The sequence below is a fragment of the Protopterus annectens genome, chromosome 7.part0, assembly GCF_019279795.1.
Source record: "Protopterus annectens isolate FY-2018-M chromosome 7.part0, PAN1.0, whole genome shotgun sequence".
Classification (NCBI taxonomy): Eukaryota; Metazoa; Chordata; order Ceratodontiformes; family Protopteridae; genus Protopterus; species Protopterus annectens.
This window is the reverse complement of record NC_056739.1, coordinates 1,177,300,153-1,177,321,448: the sequence shown is the minus strand read 5'-3', so window position 1 is coordinate 1,177,321,448 and position 21,296 is coordinate 1,177,300,153. Positions and strand designations below refer to the sequence as shown.

Genomic DNA, 21,296 nt, shown 5'->3' with positions numbered 1-21,296 from the left:
AAAAGTATAGGAACAATTGGTCCGATTTTCTGAAAGGTTTTGTTTTATCCAAGTAAAAATGTAAATGTCTGTGTACATCCAACAAATGTAAACATTCGCCCTTGTTCGAAAAATTTGAGAAGAAAACTGGTAGATCAATGGATGACATATTAAAATCTGACACCACTTTAGGCAAAAAGGAAGGATGAGTCCTGAGTGGTACTCTCTCTTGGAGAAAAATAATATAGGGATATTTTACACACAAAGCCTGCAATTCTGAGATTCTTCTGGCCAACATGATAGCTACCACGAAAAAAGCTTTCAAAGTGGCTGCTGGCCCGAAAAGCTGATGGACCAAATTTTGTAAGATGAATGTTAAACTCCAAGGTGCAATGGGCTCTTTGAAAGGTGGTTTCAAATGTAAAGCACCCTTCAGAAGGGTTTTGCAGAGATGGTGGGACATCAGAGAAAAGACACTGAAACCATTATGGAAATTTGAAATGGCAAGTAAATGAACACTAATAGTAGAAGTAGAGGCTCCTAATTGGAATAAGGTGGACAAATATTCCAAGACCTTGTCGATGGAGGCTGAAAAAGGATCAATACCCTTTTCATCAGACTAATGTGCAAATCTCCTCCATCTACCAAGATAAAGTTTTCTGGTGGATGGCTTATGTAAAGTCAAAAGTATCTTTTGCATTGGGGAGGATAAGTTATTTCACATGGCAATTACTGGAAGTGGAGAAACCAAACTGTCAGCTTGAGATTTTGTAGATTGGGATGGACCAAGCCCTGTGGATTAGTCAACAGATCTGGGATTCGATCCAGAATCCACGGACGGTAAACTAAGGGAGGCCAGATAAAGGGATACCAGAACTGATGTGGCCAATAAGGTGCAATGCAAATCACTTTGCTTCTCAACCATTGGGCTTTCTTTAGAAATTGGGGGATTGGCGGAAAGGCATAAAGAAGCCCCAAGGTCCAATCGTGCAGAACAGCATCTCTTGCAAAAGGGGACTCCCCCTGAGGGGGGACCAGGGCAAAGTACCTGCTGCATTTGAAGTTTATGGGAGAGGCAAACAGATCCCATCAAGGCTGACCCCATCGACGAAAGATCTTCATCATAACACTGGGATTGAGAGATCAGTCCTGCGGCAGGAGTATGCATCTGCTCAGTTTTTCTGCAATCACTCTGGAGTTTCCCAAAATATGCATTGCTATCAGAAAGTAGTCGGACGCGATCGCCCATTGCCAAACTCTTAGGGCTTCCAGACAAAGCGGGTAGGATCTGGTTCCCCCTTGTTTGTTGATGTACCAGACTACTGACATCTTTGTCCGACTGAATAGCAATTGTCCGTGGAGGGAGGGAGGGCAGACTGGAATGCTTGCAATGATAAGAGCACTGCCCTCAGTTCTAGGATGTTGATATGCAAACTGGCTTCTGTAGGGAACCAAGTGCCTTAGACTGTCTTTTCCTGAAAATGCCCCACCCCCTAACAGGGATGCGTCTATGGTCACTATGACCTTGGGCTGAGAGGGGGGGGGCAACTCCAAAATTTGTCTTCTGGCCTCATCCACCAATTTAAGTCCTGCTTGCACCAGTTGGTTATTCAGATCTGGTGGGACACTTGATGAGTTAACACTGACTGCCAGAAGCCACTGAAGTAACCTCATGTGGTATCTCGCCAGAGGAACTAAGGTGATTGCTGCTGCAATGGACCCAAAAAGCTGTAAGACCTGGCAGGCCAAAACTTTGTCTTGAGAGAGTATCATTTTTAGTTGTAACCTCAACTTCTCCAGTCTGTGAAGAGGAAGAGCAGCCATGCAAGATCTTGTGTTTAGTCTAGCACCGATGAAGTCTATGTCCTGTGAGGGGGATAGATTTGACTTTTCTCTACTGATTGAGATGCCCAAGAACTCTGCAAGCTTTACAGCGGAGTCCAAGGTGGAAAGCAGCAGATGCCTGGTGGGGGCGGTGAGGACCCAGTCATCTAAATATGGAAACACCCAGAATCCTTGTAGCCTTAAATGAGCTGCTACTACTGCCATGGATTTGGTGAACACCCTGGGGGGCTGTGTTGAAACCAAAGGGCAATGCTCAAAATTGGTAATGACTGGCTCCTAGCCAGAAGCAGAGGCATCTTCTGGAGCATTTGTCCACTTTTATGTGGTAATATGCATCCTGAAGATCTACAGAGCACATCCAATCATCTTTCTCCAGAATGGGAAGTACAGACTGAACCATGACCATCCGGAATTTTGTCTGCTGAACATGTATAGGCCCCTAGGGCCAATAGCCTAGTACCAACCTATGAACCTAAACTGTTCAAGACACTGAGGTCTAAGACTGGGCTCCAGTCCCCTGTCTTTTTTGGCACTAAGAAGAATTTAGAGTAAAATACGGATCCTACTTGGTCTGGTAGAACTGTTTGGAGGACTCCTTTTTGAAGCAGCTCTTGGATTTTGAGTGCTGCTCTATCCCTCAGACTGGGTGTAACATCGGGGATTCATCTTTGTAGTCTGGGAAAAAGACAGAAGAGGATATGGTAACCTCAGGTAATTATTGTCTGCACCCAAGAATCTGATGCTATTGTGTGCCAGGCTGCATGGTGCAGAGAAAATCTTCCCCCGATTGCCTCCAGAATAAGCAATCAGGCCGCTGCTCAGGACCGCTGGTAGAGTTGCTCAGATAAAAGAATCTCTGGAACCCTGGTAACCTGGGCCCCCGCTGCCAAGGGAGGGGCGTGTTCCAGAAGAGTTCCTCCCCCTCAGCCCCAGGAGGAATCTGGGACTTTCTGAATTGCATCTTTCCACTCCTCTGATTCCTGGAATAAGGTCATTGAGGAGTGGCAAAATGCACACCCACAGCGGAAGGGTTCTTTCAGTCCCTCTCATGCCTGGCTAATGTCTCTGTCTTTTTGGGCCAAAAAGGGACAAAGCATTAATGGGAGGATTGACAAAGGAAGGTTTGAAGGGATCCGCAAGGTCACATAAGTGCAACCAGGTGTGACGCCTAATGGCAACTCCTGTACCTGTTGCCCTGGAAGTCCCTTTGGCTTTATGTGCAACAAGCCGCATGGACGAGTTGGAGATGGGCTCTAGGGTGGCAAGCTGAGAGGCAACCTTATCATGGACCTCATCAGACACTGCTCCTGCTAAGGTTTCTGCAAGCTCGGTTATCACATCCCTTTGGAGTCGTGGTAAAATGTGCCAGAAAATTCAAGGATTGTATGGCAAAGGTCGATGAAGCAAAGACCCGCTTTCTGAATCTGTCCATAGTCCTGGATTCTCGGTTAGGAGGATGGACAGTTGAACTCTCCACAGCGAGTTCCTTCTTTGTGGCAGCCTCCACCATCATGGCATCCACTGCTAGACCTTTTGACCAGAGAGGTTGATACGTGGAAATGGAAATAATTTTGTCAGGTCTCCAAGTAGTTGGCTCTGCAGTATCAGGGGTCTTCCACGCACAGTGCACAATGAGTTTGAAAAGCTCAATCGCCAGGTGGGTCGTCCAAAAAGTAGAAGGGTGGGCACAAAAAGCCTACCAGATAACAGACTCTTTAGAGAATGGGTTTGTGGGCTTCCAATCACCTCTCTGTTTTAAAATTTCCATGATGTCCCTGAATAAGAGATCTTCAGGGGATGATTGAGGAGACTTTTCCCCTACACTGAAATCTGCAACCTCTGTGACCAATTCCTCTGGAGAATCGAGGTACTTCCTCTTGCACATTCTCTTATGGGGTGGTTCCTCAGGGGAAAGATCCGAAGAGGACACCAAAGACAGGGGACCCTCCAATAGGGTTTCTTGCTGCTTTTGTGCCCACTACCCCAGTGTAGCAGATTGTGACAGCTGTGAGCCAGAGGGTACATAGATGGGCACTCTGACAGAAATGGTGCCAGCTGTGAGCCTGTAGAGACCAGGGGTCTCTACATAATCTGTAAGGCAGGCCTGCCTGAAGAGAGATGGGAGCCTGGAACCAAGAAAGACAACCTCAGAAGCAGGGTCACAACCCTACTCCAACAAGCCCACCTCCAGAGTAGGAGCCGCACGAGGACTCAAAACTGTCAGGGCACCAGGAACCGTAGACGGCACCATGGGAAAAAAATCAGAGCCGATCCCGGAGCCAGCATCCAAGTTATGGTCCTGTAGGTGGGTCGACTCAGACACAGCAGCCAACCACAGAGTCAGTTCTGGAGCAGAGGTGAGGTCCACCATCGGCACAGAAGTAGTTGGCACCAGGAATGTCGAAGTGGAGGGCTACAAGACTTGTGGAGAGGTTGAAGGAGGAACATAAGTGGGAGTTCATGCAGAGTAAACCTCGGTTCCAAATGGGAGAAAAGTCCTAGATGGGGCAGAGAGACTGCTGGCCACCAAGAGATGATCCACTAATTTGATTACATCAAGCTTTGAAAGGCTTCTGGTGGAACGGACAGACATCCCTGAGGGTGACTCTGGTCTTTCAATGAATGGGCTAAATTGTTGACCCAAGAATGGGTCTATAGATGGGGAGTACCTAGTCCTGGGTATACTCTCGACCTCTGGCACCGAAGTCAGCTGACCAATAACTTGTTTTGCTGGGGAAGAAGTAACCGGTATGAGGGGAAACTATTGTTGGTGCCAAGAGGGTCACTGGAACCGATAAAAAGTAGTTGCCATCTTTCAAAAAATACCCTAGAAGCACACGCACAGACACAAACGTACACACACACACACACACACACACACACACACACACACACACACACACACACACACACACACACACACACACACACACAAGAAGTAACGGAAAAACAGAGTAAAGATTTTTTTTTATAAATTTGTACCAACAATGGTAGTTAGAGAAAAATACCCACGAAGGGTAAAGGGAAGAAAAGGGAATTACCAATGATGGTATTTAAAAGATTTACCAGAGGTAAGGGGGGAGGGGCCTATACCAACAATGGTAAGTCAAATATTTTACCTGACAAGGTAGAAAGGGAAGATAAAGCACTTGCACTCAAAAAACAGAGCAGTAACAACAAATATCAAGTAAGACGTTAAGTGCTAAAGAGAGAAACATATATATATATATATATATATATATATATATATATATATATATATATATATGTGTGTGTGTGTATATGTATATATAAAAGTCAAAATGAATGAAGACTGACAATATCAGATCACATTTTATAGTATTGAATGCAGAATCTGTACACCAGAATGTGGAGACAGAACAAATTAAAGTATTTAGTATGCAAAGAATAAAACATGTTCACATAAGTCCACTTTCCTATAAATGTCAGCGTTAAGAGGAATGAATCATCTTTGTTAAAATTTGGTACTGAGTATGTATGTATGTACTACTCCAGGCTTGTACTTATATTTTCTTTTACCTGACCATAGTTTGTGGTTGTAACATTCCATTTACGAACTCTGTTCCCATCATAAGCGTAAGAGTCCGGAGTATCTCCAACACCCTCCTGTCAAAGAAATACAGAGTTAATGATAATTTATCCAAAAAGATGACACAAACCACTAAATCTTTTCCCATATCTCACAGAACACCAAGGAAAAAGTACAGTCGTGTACACTTACCATAAATGTAGATGTTCAAGTGTATTCACTGTTGCAGTCATCACACTTGGGTTATCTGCCTGCAGGTAGCCCTCAGTCATCCTAAATACCAGAGACTTAGTATTGCTGCGTCGGATGCTGTCGCTTCTTCCCTGACATCAGGTCGTCAGGGGTATAAAAACAAGCAGCGAACGCCATTACGTCAGTTTTTCTTGTCCCAAATGTCAGGAGCTCCCAAATAAGGAGCTAAGACATGGTGGGGAAAACACCACCAGTATAAAGTAAATACCAATACCAGTAGGAATAGCCATAGAGAGGAGAGATAGAGAAAACCAGGGGGCTGGAGGGAGGGAAACCAGGACTGCAACAGTGAATACACTCGAACATCTACATTTATGGTAAGTGTACACAACTGTACTATGTTCTTCATGTTTCACTGTTGCAGTCATCACACTTGGGTTGTTTCCCAAAGTTGAAGAAGGGTGGAGGCAGTCAAGAAGAATTGGGGCTGGCTAGTAGGACTTGCAAGACTGCTGTAGCAAAAACTGCCCTGGATTTGGAAAAGATAGGCAGGTGGTAATGTTTGGTGAAGCTGTGCACAGAACTCCAGGTGGCAGCTTCCAGGATGTCCCTGGTAGGGACTAAATGCTGTAGAGGAAGATGTAAGCCTTAGGTGAATGTGTTCCGACTCCCTGAGGGGTTGGTTTTCAATGGTGCTTGTAGCAGTAATGGATGCAGTGCACTATCCATTTGGAAATGGTTTGTTTTAAAATGGCCTTGCCCTCTGCTCCTGGTGCAAAGCTGACTAGCAGCTGGTCAGATTTTCTGAAAGGCTTAGTCCTATCAAGGTAGAATCTGAGCTGTCTGTGCACATCCAGAGTGCAGGATCGTTTCCCCTTTATTTTGAGGATTAGGAAATAAGGTTGGCAAATGGATGGATTGGTTGACAGCCACTCTGGACACCACTTTAGGCATAAAGGAAGGGAAACCCTGTCAGCATGGAAAATAATGAAGGGTACCACAGCCATCAGTGCTTGTAACTCAGACACTCTTCTAGCTGAAGTGATGGCTAGAAGCAAGGCTGTTTTCCAAGAGAGGAATTTTAACTCTGCTGAAGCAGCAGGTTCAAAAGGGGGAAGCGTGAGCTTTTCCAGTACAAAGTTAAGGTCCCAAGCAGGGGTGGGTGCTCTCCTTGGTGGCCTTAAGTTGTTTGCCTCTATCAGGAACTGTATGATGAGGGAGTGAGAGAATAGAGATGGGCTCAGTATTGTAATGAGCTGAGATGGCAGAAACATGGATCTTAATGAAAGAGAAGGATAGGCCTCTGTGTAGTAGTTCTGCTAGGTAATCCAGAATTAGAGGTAAGGAGGGCAGTGCCGTGTCCTTTCCTTTTGACTGAATCCAAGAACAATACCTTTTCCACTTAACAGCATAGGATTTCCTTGTACTGGGCCTTCTGACTTCAAGGATGATGTCCAGCACCTGTTTGCTTAGGGTTGCTGGTGGTGTATTCAAGGAATAAGCCAGGCTGCAAGATTTAGGGTTTGCAATTGTGGATGCAAACTCTGTCCCTCCTGCTGAGAGAGCAGGGTTGGGGTCTGGTGTAGGTGCCAGGGTGGCACCATTGTCAGGCTGCGCAGGAGTGGGTAACAGTGCTGGAGTGGCCAGTTCGGGGCAATCAGAATTGTCCTTGGCTTGTCTTGTTTTATCTTGAGTAATACTCTTGAGATAAGGGGCAGAGGGGGAAAGGCATAAGTTGAGAGGTTTTCTCATTGAAAGGATAGGGCATCCACTTTCCAGGCCCTGTTGTGCGGGTTCCAGGTGCAGAATTTGCTTAGCTGGTGGTTGTATGGGGAGGCAAAGAGATCCACCTCTGGGATCCCCCATTTCTGAATCAGAAGGTTGAAGGTGCTGGGCTCCAATTTCCACTCGTGTGGGTCTAGGAGCTAGTGAGTTTTGTTTGCCTGGCAGGAACTGAGCTTGTAGATGGACTTGGATGTCTAAGGCCGTGTTTCACAGGGCCATGGCTAACCTGCAGAGTGGGTAAGAATGGGTTCCCCCCTGCTTGTTGATGTACCACATAACTGTGGTGTGGTCTGTTTTTTCAGCAGTTGTCTTGGAAACAGTAGGGATCTGAAAGCTGTCAGGGCATTCTGTACAGCTAGCATCTCTTTTTGGTTGATGTGCAGATGAATTTGACTTGGGCTCCAGTGACCCTGAATACAGCTGCCAGCCATGTGAGCCCCCCATGCACAGTCTGATGAGTCTGTGGTCAGGGTCTGGGTGGCATGGGGTTGAGTAAAAGAAAGTCCCTTGTTGTGGTTGCATGCTTCTGTCCACCAAAGGAACTCTGTCCTTAGTCAAGGAATGATAGGAATGACTGTTTACAGGTCCTGAGAATGTTGGCACCAAAGACTTTTTAAATACCATTGAAGTTTCCTCATATGCAGTCTTGCGTATGGAATTAGCAGTATACATGAGGCCATGAACCCTAGGGCTTGCAGTATTTTTCTTGCAGATAGCTGGGTTCTAGTGGCCATTTGTTTGAAGTAGTCTGTCAGATAGACCTGTTTTTCTGAAATGAGAACATCTGGGAAGTGGTGTCCAAGCTTGCTCCCAGGAATATAATCTTTTGACTGGGTACCCGTTGTGATTTCTTTTCGTTGATGGTGTACCTCAGTGAAGTGAGAAGGCTTTTTACAAATGGCAGGTGCTGAAGCAGCAATTCCTGACTGTCCACTTGAATCAGGCAGTCATCCAAGTACGGGTAAATTTGAATATTTCTCTGCCTGCAGTATGCAATGGCTGGAGACAGGCATTTTGTGAATACCCTGGGTGCAGTAGATAAGCCAAAGGGAAGTGCAGACAACTGATAATGCATAGACTCTGCCCTGAAACGTAGATACGTTCTGCATGACTCCCTTATGGGGATGTGCAGATAGGCTTCTTTTAAGTCTAGGGTGACTAACCAGGCATCCTTGGCTAACATAGGAAGAAGCTGTTGCAGGGTAAGCATCTTGAATTTTGGTACCACCAGGAAGGTGTTTAGAATTGAAAGATCCAGGAATGGGTGCCAAGGGTGCTCTTTCATGGGTACCAGGAAGAGTCTGGAGTAGAATCCTTGACCCCTCTGTTCTACTGGAACAGGCTGAATAGCTCTGATATTGAGCAGGGAAAGTACCTGGTTTTGAGCCTCTGCCCACTGGTTTGGAGGAAGGTCTGGAAACCCGCTTGGGGTTGGCAGTGAATGGAAATAAAAATTTGTACCCCTGGGATACAATGTTGAGGACTCATTGGTCCTGAGTGATTTTGCAAGAAGGGCAAGTATTCCTCCTAGGGGCACAATCAATTGGCCAGGGCTGGAAGTAGAGTGAAGTCATTGTGAACTTTTTCCATAAGGAGGTGTCTTACCACTTCCTGCTTAAGGGGTGGGGTCAATCCATTGCTTAGATCTCTGCATACCCTGAGACTGTAGTCTGGGTGGTCTGTTTCCCCTGGGTCTTGTTTGGGAAGGCCTAGAGGGGGCTGGAAAGGACCAGTGTTTTGAAGGGCAATGCCTACTGAATCTAGGGGGTGGCACTTGTAGAAGTTCTTTAACAGTCTGCATTGATTTAGCTTTTACTTCCATCGTTTTAAGAACCTCTTCTGCTTTGGTGCCAAACAAACAGTCCTTATTCAAAGGAGCATCTACCAATTTAGATTTTACATGATCTGGTATGGTCTGCTCTTTCAGCCAAGCATGTCGTCTCAGTACAGAGCCAGTGACTGCTGCCCTGCAAGATGCTTCTAGGGCATCAAAGCCACACTGCAAAGTATGCTTACTGACTTGGCTTGCAGAGTGCATAAGCTCTTGCAATTCTTTATTTTCTGCACAATCTGGAAAAGTTACCACTTTTTGTTTAATAAGTTCCATAACATGTTGCTGGTATTTCAGCATGTGAAACTGGCAATTCAATGCCCTGATAGCAAGAGTTGCAGAGGTATGCACCTTCTTACCCCATCTGTCCAAAACTCTGGAATCCCTGTTTGAAGGGGTGGGATTTTTTGCTGTAGTAGCCTTAATACCTTTAGGCCCCTGGGAAATGATCTCTGGGTCAGCAATAGGATTCTTGAAAAGAAACTTGTGAGTATCAGGTACTCTGTAGTACCTGTCTGGTTTCCTAGGGGCAGGAGGTAAAGTGGCAGAAGTAAGACTGGATTCCATGAAAACATCATCCACAACATCCAGGACTGAGGGTATAGTTAAAGGCCTGTGCTGAGGCAACTCTAAAACTTCTCGGAGTCTCTTTTTGGACCAAGGATAGTCTTGGCATTCCCAATGGAAATGCTCTCAAAGTATGCAAGGTTTCACCAAAAGAAAAATACTCTGGAGTGGAGGCAGAGGGAATGGATTCTTCTGCATCTGAATCCTCATAGGCAGATAAGGGCATGTCTTCATAATCAGAAAGGTCAGAGTCATCGGACTCCTGGTCTGCAGAACCTGATGGGGACTAAATTCTTTGTCTCTCTGCAGGGGAAGGTTGGCTTCCCCAATCAGCATAATAAGGTCTTCTGCCATTCTAAGCATTTGTTTTTGTGGCATGGGTGCCTGAGCATGCGCTTTGGTAAGTTTTCTAGGCATAATGCATACTCTGGGCCTACGAAACTTGGCAGTTTTGGTTAAAAATGAAGTTGTCTGTTTGTTTCGAACACTGGCAGAGCGAAAAACTGCCTCAGAAGCTGGTGCCTGCACAGCGGCTCCAGACCCATCCAAGGTAGAGAAATCTGCTGGTGCCATAGTCGAAGAAGCATCTCATGGCATACTGGACTCCAAATGGGTCTCAGCAGAGGCCTGCGAATCCACTGAAGCGGGCATCAGGGGCTGCAAAGGCACCTGTGTACCAGAGGACTGGTAACTAGCTTAGCGGAAGCGTCATCGGCAGTTTTGGACCTATGCGGTCTGTCTTGATCCTTATGTTTTTTTTGGAAGATCGGTAGTCAGACGTCTTACCAAAGCCATTTCAGAATACGGAGATCGAACGCGAAAGAATTTAGTGACAAAGACAGCCCGACGACGAATGGTTTAGGCGTTAAACAAGGCACAAAACCGACAGCGAGGGACATCGTGGTCTGGGCCTAAACAGGTGATGCAATAAGAATGAAAATCTCTGTGAGGTATTTGTTTTCCACAGGCAAGACAATTGTTAACTTTTTCTGACATCGGTTAGAGCAAGAAAAAAGGATCCTCACTGGGGTACTTAACTTTAGAAGACTTCAGGATTATTCAATTCGAAAACAAAAATTCAGGTAGCGGCCGACCAGCACTTTCGAACTGCTTCTGCTTCGGGCTCCTCCTCGGCAAGAAAGACTAATGAAATAGCATCAGCTGCCTGTTTTTATACCCCTGACGACCTGACGTCAGGGAAGAAGCAACAGCATCTGATGCAGAAATACTAAGTCTCTGGCATTCGGGTCGACTGAGGGATACCTGCAGGCAGATAACCCAAGTGTGATGACTGCAACAGTGAAACATGAAAAACATCCATCTGTACATAATAGTGTTAGTTAGCAAAAATGCATCTTCTTAATAAGATACTATTGCACAGTTGCAGCAACCCAAGGGGGGAGGGATACAGGGAATGTGGTGACAACCCCCCCCTGCTCAAGAATGCAAAAAAAATCAAATAAAAGTAAAAAAAAAAAAAAAAAAAAAAAAAAAAAAAGCAATAAATGCAATCAACTACTACAAGGGGTGCAAAAGTAAGATGTGATGGCTGTATCATACCCAACTGGTACAGGGCTGTAAGGGGACTTTGACATTAGGATACCCATCTTCCCGCTGGCAGTGGGATTGCAAATGACTCAGGTATGACCTGAGCTATTCTATTATGACAAAAGGACTAAACAAAATCACTCATGATAATGTTCCCCCAAACTAACACCTAGACTGCAACAGAATCAATTGTAAATAACTCTTCCCAACAACTGACAAAGGCAGTGCAATGAAAACAGTCGCAAATTAATCCTATCCATTGCCATTAAAACTGTAACGTAGTAATTGTGTGGACAGTTCCTCCCCTCCACCTGGAGGATAGCATGTGTAGAATGAGTTAAAAGGAGAGTTCTTCCACCCAAAACTGACCCAGGACTGCAATGAAATCAGCTATATTAGCAGCACCTCCAGCAGTCAGCAGAAAAGCTGTACCTGAAGTATCTCTGAGAAAAGTCAACTCCCTTAACACCCCTTCCCTGATTGCCCCATATACCCAGCTACAATAGGTACTCACCCTAGCATTTTGCCTAGTGTAACACTGGAATTATCTGTGAAGTACTCTTATGTGAAGCACTCACTTTAACAATGGCTACACTATACAACTTTCCTGATCACAGTCATCTCCCATGGGTAATGCCAAATCCAATGGCATCTTACCAACTAGGGCTATTTTAACAGTAATGTATACCTTCACAAAACCTCCTGTAATTGCAGCCCTTGTCCAGCAGAGAAATGTTGTATAACTGTAGGCACAACTGGCAGAAATGTCAGAGTTTAGCACACTGCTAAAGCAAATTTCACTAAAAAGGAAACTTCTTGTACTCCTGGAGGACTTATTTATTGATTTTTTGTTAACCGGGTTGGTCCAGCTTGGCCAGGGGCCCGTTTTCAGAAAAGCTCCAGTTACAAAAACAATTAAGGATTACATAGGTAAGAAAAATAGAAAGTAACATAACCAAGTTTCACTCCAAAACATAGTACACATTTGAATCAAACATATTTAGATTACCCTAAGAGAACAGTCTCAAAGAAATAAGTATATGAACTAATTTTTTTTTGATATATGTACAAAGTTATATACAAGTGATCAAACGTTATATACAAGTGATCAGATTTCTTGCCTAGGCTTCCTAGGAAGGTATAGATGCTTTCCAGGAGTTCCATAGGATAAAGGGGGAAAATTAGGTAGGTTCTAAGCAGGGACATGATTTGGTATTGAGAAGATAACATTTGAGTTCCTTTTTAAAGTGTGCAGGGTGTATGATGGAGTGTATGTTTAGAGAAAGTTTGTTCCAAGTGTGGGCTACTGAGCAGTTGTATTGTAGTTTGCCTATGTTCTTCTTTGGATAATCTACATTCAGAAGTTGTTGGTTAGAGGTGCGGAGGGTTCGAGAAGGGGAGTAGGTAGATAATAAAAGTAGTAAGAGCTGGACAGGATGAAGGCCTGTATAGAATGGAGTGAATAACCTGAAATTGAGAAAGCAACAGTAGTTGAGGGAATTCGAGCCATTGTAAGGAGTTCAGGGCAAGGCAGTGATGGGAGTTGTAGGGGGAGTTAATCATGAATCTTGCAATTTTGTGGTAAGTTTGTTCATGGTAGTAGCTTGTATACTGGTTAGTATTGGGGCTGCGTAGAGAAGTGTGGGCAGGAGGAAGGACTGTGCTAATTAGAGTCTAGCATTTGGAGTAAGAAATCTTTTGTTGCGATAGAGCAAGCCAAGTTTCCTGTGTGTTTTTTTATTCCTTGCAGTAAGTGCAAGTTAAATTTGAGTTCATCATCAATAATGACGCTTAACAGTTTTGTGTGTGGTTCAGGTTTTATGATAGTGTTGTTGGAGGATGTTATAGTAAATGTAAATTTATGGTGGAAAAGTGAGCGGGGAAGAAAGAGCAAGAGCTTGGTCTTCTTGGGATTAAGGATAAAAAGATTGTCAGATAGCCATTTCTCTGTGGATAGAAAGGAGTTCTGAGTAAGCGTGAGAAAGTCTGTAATACTACTGGAGATTGAGATGAGTGTAGAGTCATCTGCATATTGTATAAGAGAAGATTGTCTGCAACAGGTGAAGAGTTCGTTAGTAAAGATGTTGAATAAGAGGGGACCCAAGGATAGAGCCTTGTGGAACACCCGTTGGAACAGATAGAGAGCAGACAGATTGCTGCCTACCTGAGAGACAGCTGGAGAACTAGGCAAGGGGGGAAGAAGATAGGTTGAGGTTAGATAATTTAGAAAGGAGTAGTGAGTGAGACTGTATCAAAAGCTTTGGAAAGGTCAAGGAACAGGCAGGATATTAGTTGATTGTTATCAAGGGCTTTGGCTATGGTTTGAGTGAAAGAGAGGAGGGTGGTGGATGTGCTGTGTTCGGGACGGAAACCATGCTGAGTGGGAGTGAGAAGGTTGTTTTGGAGGAGGTAGTTGAGAAGTTGTGAGTGAATGCATTTCTCGAGTATCTTGGAGATGGGAGAAAGAATGGCAATGGGACGATAGTTAGATGGATCAGTGGAGTTGCCACCCTCATTTAGTGGGATAGTAAAGAAGGATTTCCAGATAGCAGGAACCGTAGCCTCTTGTATAGATCTGTTAATGAGAATGGATATAGGATAGGCTACAGGTTCAGCAGCAAAAGTTTGAGAAACGTAGGAGGTAGGTTATCTGTAGAGGGAGAACATGGTTTAAGCTTTAGAAGAAGGGATTTAATATAAAAAGTTGACACAGGTTTAAATGAGAATACATTCCAGTTATGGGGGTTGATGGGGATAGTGGTAGTTGCAGTGTTAGTATTAGAGAGTGAGGTTTTGGATAGTGTCAATGAAGTGTTTGTTGAGTAGGGTAGCAATTACTAGAGGAGATTTGTAGGGGTAGGGTAGAGTATTTTGTTTGGAGCAGTCCAAAAACTGCGAGAGTCGGACCTGTTGTCTAGTTGAGACGAGTTGTAGTAAGATTTCTCATATTTAGTGACTAATTTCTTGACTAGGTTACATAGTTGTCTGTATTTATGTAGAAGGGGAGTATGCCTAGTTTTAAGCCATGTCTTCCAGGTGCTATCCCTGTTTTGCATCAGTGCTCTAGAATCTTTGGAGAGCCATGGAGCATAGTTTGATTTAATTCTAATTTTTCTGGAGGGAGTAAGGGAATTAAGGGTATCTAAGACAATCTTGTTAAATTTACTGACAGCATCATCAAGAGGGATGTGTTTAAGGAAGGACCAATCAAAACTAGATAGTATGGAGTTAAACTGGGTATTATTGAAGTTAGAGAGCTTACGACAGTCTGTATATAGGTGGGGTTTGTGCGCCTAGGAGGTGTGGCTGATGATAGAGGTGGGGAGGTGATCACTTAAGGAGTCAGGTAGGGTACATGGGCCATGGTAGAGGTGGGGAGAGTTGGTGAGTATCCAGTCAATGGTGGAGCTGGAAGATAAGTCTGATGAAATGGGTAGGGGATGTAAGCAGTTGATGGAAACCATGTAAGTTGATGCTGGATTGTGGGGAGTTACTAGTAAGTTTGGACCAGTCTATATTGACATCACCAAGAATGAGAGTTTCATAGTCTAAATTGTGGCTAAACCAGGATAGGATATTTTCGAGGGTGGTTATATTACTCCCAGGGGGATGTAGATGGAGGTGACAGCAAATTTCTTGTGTGGGTTCAGATGGCAGTTTAGGATGAGAAGTTCAGCAGGACGGAAGTTGGGGATGGGGATAGTGACAGCAGACAGGTTTAGGCTATCTGAGTACAGTATGGCTACACCACCACCTTTTTTAGGGGACCTATCAGCATGATAGATGTTGTAACCAGGTGGCAGTATTTCACGGTTAGTGATGTGAGACTTGAGCCAAGTTTCGGACAAGGCAAGGATGTTAGGGTTTGTATGCACTATCCAGGAATACAGCTCTGAGATCTTGTTAGTTAGACTTTGAATACTCATAGAATATATGGATAGGTGTTTATGTGCAAAAGTTTGTTGTATCTGAGTATGGGTATGGTTGCGGGTAAGAGCAGAAGGGGTGGGATTGGAGGAATGATGAAGGGACTGAGGGCCTGGCTTAGGGTGGAAGGTTATTTTGTAAGATGTGTGAGTGGAGTATATGTTAGGTGGAGGAAGATGAGTTTTAGTTTGGGTTTGAGGGTAATTGTTTGGTTGTGAAGGAGGGTAAATTTGTGAAAATTGGAGGAGGAGAAAAGTACAGTTTTGTACCTACCATAAATGTAGATGTTCGAGGATCCACATTGCTGCAGTCATAACCTGTGGGTAGTCCGCTGTCCTCGGTCGGCCCGAATACCAAAGAGCTAGGCTGGCGTCGGTCATTGTCGCCTAGAGCTGACGTCAGTACGTAGTAGTACTTAAGCGCATGACCGACGCCATATCCTCAGTCTTTCTTGCCCCAGATGTCAGAAGGCCTAAAAAATGAAGGCCAGAACTAAAGTAGTAAAAGCCCAACCACCACCAGTGTGGAAATAAAGAGTATCCCAAAAAGAAACCCAGCAACCACAACTATAGAGGGGAAGGAGGGAGGGATAATTGGACTGCAATGTGGATCCTCGAACATCTACATTTATGGTAGGTACAAAACTGTACTATGTTCTTCGTCTCACAATGCTGCAGTCATAACCTGTGGGTAAAATCCCAAAGCAAAGGAAAAGGGAGGCTGGCAAACTACAAAGCATTAGGAGCTGCTAACATGCCCTGTAAAACTGCAGTGGCAAACCCAGCCCTGGACTTGGAATAAAGAGGGAGATGGTACTGCTTAGTAAAAGTGTGTACTGAACTCCAAGTAGCTGCCTCCAAAATATCCTTAGTAGCTATACCCCTTAGAAAAGCAGTAGAAGTGGCAGTAGCCCTAGTACAATGAGGTCTGATCCCAGCAGGAACATCCTTCCCATGATGAGAATAACAAAAAGCAATACAATGACCAATCCACTTTGAAATAGTCTGCTTTGAAACAGCTTTCCCTTGTGAACTCAAAGCAAAAGAAACAAATAACTGTTGAGTCTGTCTGAACTCCTTAGTTCTGCTCAAATAGTAACGTAACTGCCTGTGGATATCCAAAGAATGCAAGACTTTTTCCCCTTTATTTTGGGGATCAGCATAAAAAGTAGGCAAATGAATAGACTGGTTCAAGGCCACATTAGAAACCACTTTAGGCATAAAAGTAGGGTTAGTTAGCAAAGAAACTCTATCCTTATGAAATATCAAAAAGGGTTCAACTGCCATGAGTGCCTGCAATTCAGATACCCTCCTAGCAGAAGTAATGGCCAACAAAAAAGCAGTCTTCCAAGACAAAAACTTCAGTTCAGACGTAGCTGCAGGTTCAAAAGGAGGTAAAGTAAGTTTCTCCAAAACAAAATTGAGACCCCAAGAAGGAGTAGGAACTCTACGTAGGGGTCTTATATTCTTTGCCCCTCTAAGAAATTGTTTGAACAAAGGATGAGAAAATAAAGGAGGGTCACAATCATAGTGAGCAGAAATGGCTGCAGCATGAACCTTCACAGAAGAGAATGACAAACCCTTGTCCAGTAATTCAGTAAGATACTGTAGTGCAAAACTCAAATTAGGCACTGAAACATCAAAACCCTTTGTAGTGCTCCAAAGAAAAATCTCTTCCATTTATCAGCATAAACTTTCCTAGTGCTAGGCCGCCTGGCTTCCAAAATGACATTCAAAACCTGTTGAGGAAGCTGAGACCCCACCGGCTCCATCACAGAATACGCCAGGCTGTTAGATGGAGGGACTGCACCTGAACATTGAGAAAATGACTGTTTGACTGGGACAACAAATGAGGAACCTGTGGCAGAAGCCAAGGAGGCTCCTGGATTAAACTCCTCAGCAGAGGATACCAATGCTGACGTGGCCAATCTGGTGCTATTAGAATCATGCAAGGCTTGTCCTGCCTGACTTTCAAGAGTACCTTGGGGAGAAGAGGCAGAGGAGGAAAAGCATAACGTGAAGGTTGTTCCAACTGAAAGATAGAGCATGCACTTTCCAAGCATCTGGGTGGAACATCTTTGTGCAAAATTTTGGAAGTTGAAAATTCAGTGGAGAAGCGAACAGATCTATGTCTGGAGTTCCCCAAGCCACAGTCAAATGTTTGAAAACCTGAGGATCCAGTTTCCGCTCGTGGGGATCCACAATTTGCCTGCTCAATATATCTGCTAGGGAGTTCTGAGCTCCTGGCAGAAACCGTGCTTGAAGATTGATACGAAAACTCAGAGCAGTCTCCCACAAAATCATTGCTTGCCTGCAAAGAGGGTAGGAATGGGTTCCTCTGCTTGTTGATGTACCACATGACTGTTGTGTTGTCTGTTTGAATCAACACCTGTCCCGGCTGAAGCAGGTCCTTGAAGGCCATCAAAGCAAATTGAACTGCTAACATCTCCTTCATGTTGATATGCAAATGTAGTAGTTTGGGAGGCCACATGTCTTGTATCCATTTCCCATTGAAGTGTGCTCCCCAAGCCAAGTCCGAGGCATCCGTCGTTAGGATCTGACTCGCCTCTGGTCGGGTCACAGAGAGTCCCTTGTTTAGGTGACATTCCTGAGCCCACCACAAGAATTCCTTCTGGATGCAAGGTATAATCCGAATGACAGTGTCCAAACCGTGGCAGTGTTGAGTCCACACACTTTTGAGATACCATTGTAGCTTCCTCATATGCAGTTTAGCATTGGGAAGTACTAGAATGCAAGATGCCATGAACCCCAAGGCTTGAAGGACTGTCCTTGCAGTCAGCCTGGACATTACTGATAACTGCTGGAAGTAAAGATGAAGAGTTCTTTGTTTGTCCGGGGTCAGAAATGCCATCTGAGAAGCTGTATTCAGTCTCACACCCAGAAAGCACATGTCCTGAGAGGGTACTAGACTGGACTTTATTTCGTTCACAGAATACCCTAGGCACATTAAAACTGCCATTACATACTGGAGATGTTGTAGTAATATGTCTTTGTTTTGAGCAAGAATCAGGCAATCGTCCAGATAAGGGTAAATTTGTATTCCTCTCTGTCTGAAGAAAGCAATCACAGGAGCCAGAACTTTTGTGAATACCCTGGGCGCAGTAGATAAACCAAAGGGCAATGCAGAGAACTGATAATGCGAAGTACCAGCCCGAAATCTCAGGAATCTCCTGCAACTGGGCCTGATAGGGATGTGAAGATAGGCCTCTTTGAGATCCAGGGTTACCATCCAGTGATCTTTGCCTAGCATAGGCAGAAGTTGTAATGTTAACATCTTGAACTTTGGAATGTCTAGGTAGGTATTGAGAATGGACAAATCCAGAATTGGCCTCCAAGTGTTTCCTTTCTTTGGCACTAGGAATAGACGGGAATAAAATCCTAGGCCTACTTCTGATGGAAGGACCACCTGAATTGCCTCCATCTGCAAAAGCAGAGAAATTTGTCCTGAGCCTCCAGCCTTTGCTGAGGAGGCACATCCGGCATGCCTTTGAAAGGAGGAAAAGTGTGAAAATAAAACTTGTAACCTTGATTTATTATATCCAACACCCATTGGTCCTGGGTGACCAAATTCCAGGTTTGAAAAGTCCCAACTTTCCTCCTAGAGGAGCTGCCAGTAAAGAAGGGTCTGGCAGCGGAAGATACAGGTCATTGGGTCTGCTTACGAAAGGGCTGACCCCTACCCTCACCAGAAGACTGTGCAGGAGAGCTCCAAGTCCTAGGTCTGAAAGAACCCTGAGCGTGAGCCCTGCCTCTACCACGTCTAGACCTGCCCTTAGACTGATAATCCGAAGAAGGATAAGACCATCCTCTAGCAGGCCAATTCCTACTAAACTTAGGGGGCTGCACCTGCATAAAATCCTTGACCGTCTGCATAGACTTAGCCTGATCTTCCATCTTTTTCAAAACTGATCCAACAGGAGGGCCAAAAAGTACTTCAGATTGAAGAGGAGCATCCAAAATCCGAGCCTTAACATGCTCTGACAAATTTTGATCCTTAAGCCAGGCATGTCTACGAATAACTGAACCTGTAGCAGCCACCCTGGATGAAGCCTGAAGAGCATCAAAACCACACTGCAAAGAATGTTTGCCAACTTGATCTGATGCATGAACCAACTCCTGGAGCTCCTTACACTCTATACCCTCAGATAAAGCATCCACCTTAGATTTCAATTGGCCTAACAAAAAATTCTGATACTTCAGCATATGAAATTGGCAATTCAAAGCCCTCATAGCTAACGTGAGGAGGTGTACACTTTTTCCCCCACCTACCTATTGCTCTAGAATCCTTATCCAAGGGAACTGGATTCTTAGCCACAGTAGCCCTAACACCCTTCGGACCTCGAATAATAGTTTCCGGATCAGCTCTAGGACTCTTGTACAAATACTTATGTGCTTCTGCAACTCTGTAATACCTGTCTGGCTTAACAGGGGCCGGAGGCAAAGAATCAAGATTAAGGGAAGATTCAGAAAAAACATCCTGAACAACATCTAAGACAGGAGGAATAGCCAAGGGCCTATGTTGTGGCAGAAACAAAAATTCCCTAAGCCTTTTCCGAGAATCTGAAAAACCTTGACCTTCCCACTTGAAATGTTCCCTCATGGAATGTAAAGTCTCAGAAAAAGAAAAATCCTCCGGAGGAGAAGCAGACGGACAGGAGTCCTCTGCATCCGAATCTGAATAGGAAGGGAAATCCTGAATTTCTTCAGCTGAGGATTCAGAGTAGTCAGAGGAATGATCCATTCCCTCTAAATCTGCCTCCACCCTAGGCCTCTTCTCTGGGGGGGGGGGGCATAGAACCCCTGATCAAAGTAATCAAGTCCTCTGCCATTTTCAACATATGCTTTTTAGGAACAGGGGCTGGAGAGCTAGAACTATGACCAGGGCCAACAAGACAAGGTTTGGCCTTAGCATGACCTTTAGCCACTGAAGTAGAAGGCCTAATAACCTTTTGTAAAGCTGGAACTACAGACACCTGAGAAGCACCCTGAGCCTGGCCTAACTCCTGAGAGGCCAACTCCTGTAAAAGAAAAGGTTCCCCCTGGGATTCAGCCGAACCCTCGGCAGGATCCACAGATTCAACCGGAGGCTCCGTAGAACCGGCATCCGCAACGGACGACTCATCCGGTTTAGACCTCAAAGATTTATCCTTACGCTTTTAGCGGTGGCGTCGGAGGATCCGACGGCATGTTATAGTTACACCGCTACCAAAACAAGCCTGGCACAGTCTAATCTTCGTTTAATGGTGCGCTTATTAAATCTAGCACAAAAGCGACACCCGACCACGTCGTGCTCAGGCCCCAAGCAAGGAATACAGAAAGAATGATAATCCCTATGAGGTATCTGTTTCCCACAAGAAATACAATTATTAACTTTTTCTGACATCCGGATAACTGAGGCAAGAAAAGACAAAAATTTCCCCAACGGGGTACTTAGCCCAACTTGGTCTTCGGTCTGAAACTCGATAAATGAAAATTTCAGAACGCCGAACGGCACTTGCAAACGCTGCTTCTGCTTCGGACCACGCGGCAAGAAAGACTGCGGATATGGCGTCGGTCATGCTCTTAAGTACTACTATGTACTGACGTCAGCTCTAGGCGACAATGACCGACGCCAGCCTAGCTCTTTGATATTCGGGCCGACCGAGGACAGCGGACTACCCACAGGTTATGACTGCAGCAATGTGAGACGAAGAACATCTAAAGAGTGATGGGGAGATAGCTAAGTAGGAAGTAGTTAATAGGTTAGTGTGGGAGGTAGAGGTGGGGGAACCTTTAAGTGGGCTGGGGAGGTAGGACTGATATGAGTGAAATGAGTGAAATGAGGTTAAGACTGAAAGGTATAAGAGTAGTGCAGTGGCAAAGAAGAAAAAGAGTTGCATTGTTAGGGGGATGATTGAGAGTTTGTATAGGGAGTATAATTGAGTGGGGAAGGAAGTTAGGCGAATGGGGAAAGAGTACAGGCAGGAAGTGTGTTGTGAGAGGGTGAGCTGGCAGGAAGGGGATGGAATGGAGAGTATAAGTGTAATAGATATATGGGTGGGTGGGAATGGGG

At 44.8% G+C, this 21,296-nt stretch overlaps 1 protein-coding gene across 2 annotated transcripts in view; it reads right to left on the bottom strand.

The window, feature by feature from the left end:
- RNF123 (ring finger protein 123) overlaps window positions 1–21,296 on the bottom strand; it is a 4,282,987-nt gene that overhangs the window by 3,863,308 nt on the left and 398,383 nt on the right. For both annotated transcript variants that reach the window (XM_044077780.1, XM_044077781.1), the window contains exon 8: window positions 5,365–5,451. In XM_044077780.1, the coding sequence (XP_043933715.1) occupies window positions 5,365–5,451 (87 nt within the window). The remainder of the gene's footprint in view (window positions 1–5,364; window positions 5,452–21,296) is intronic.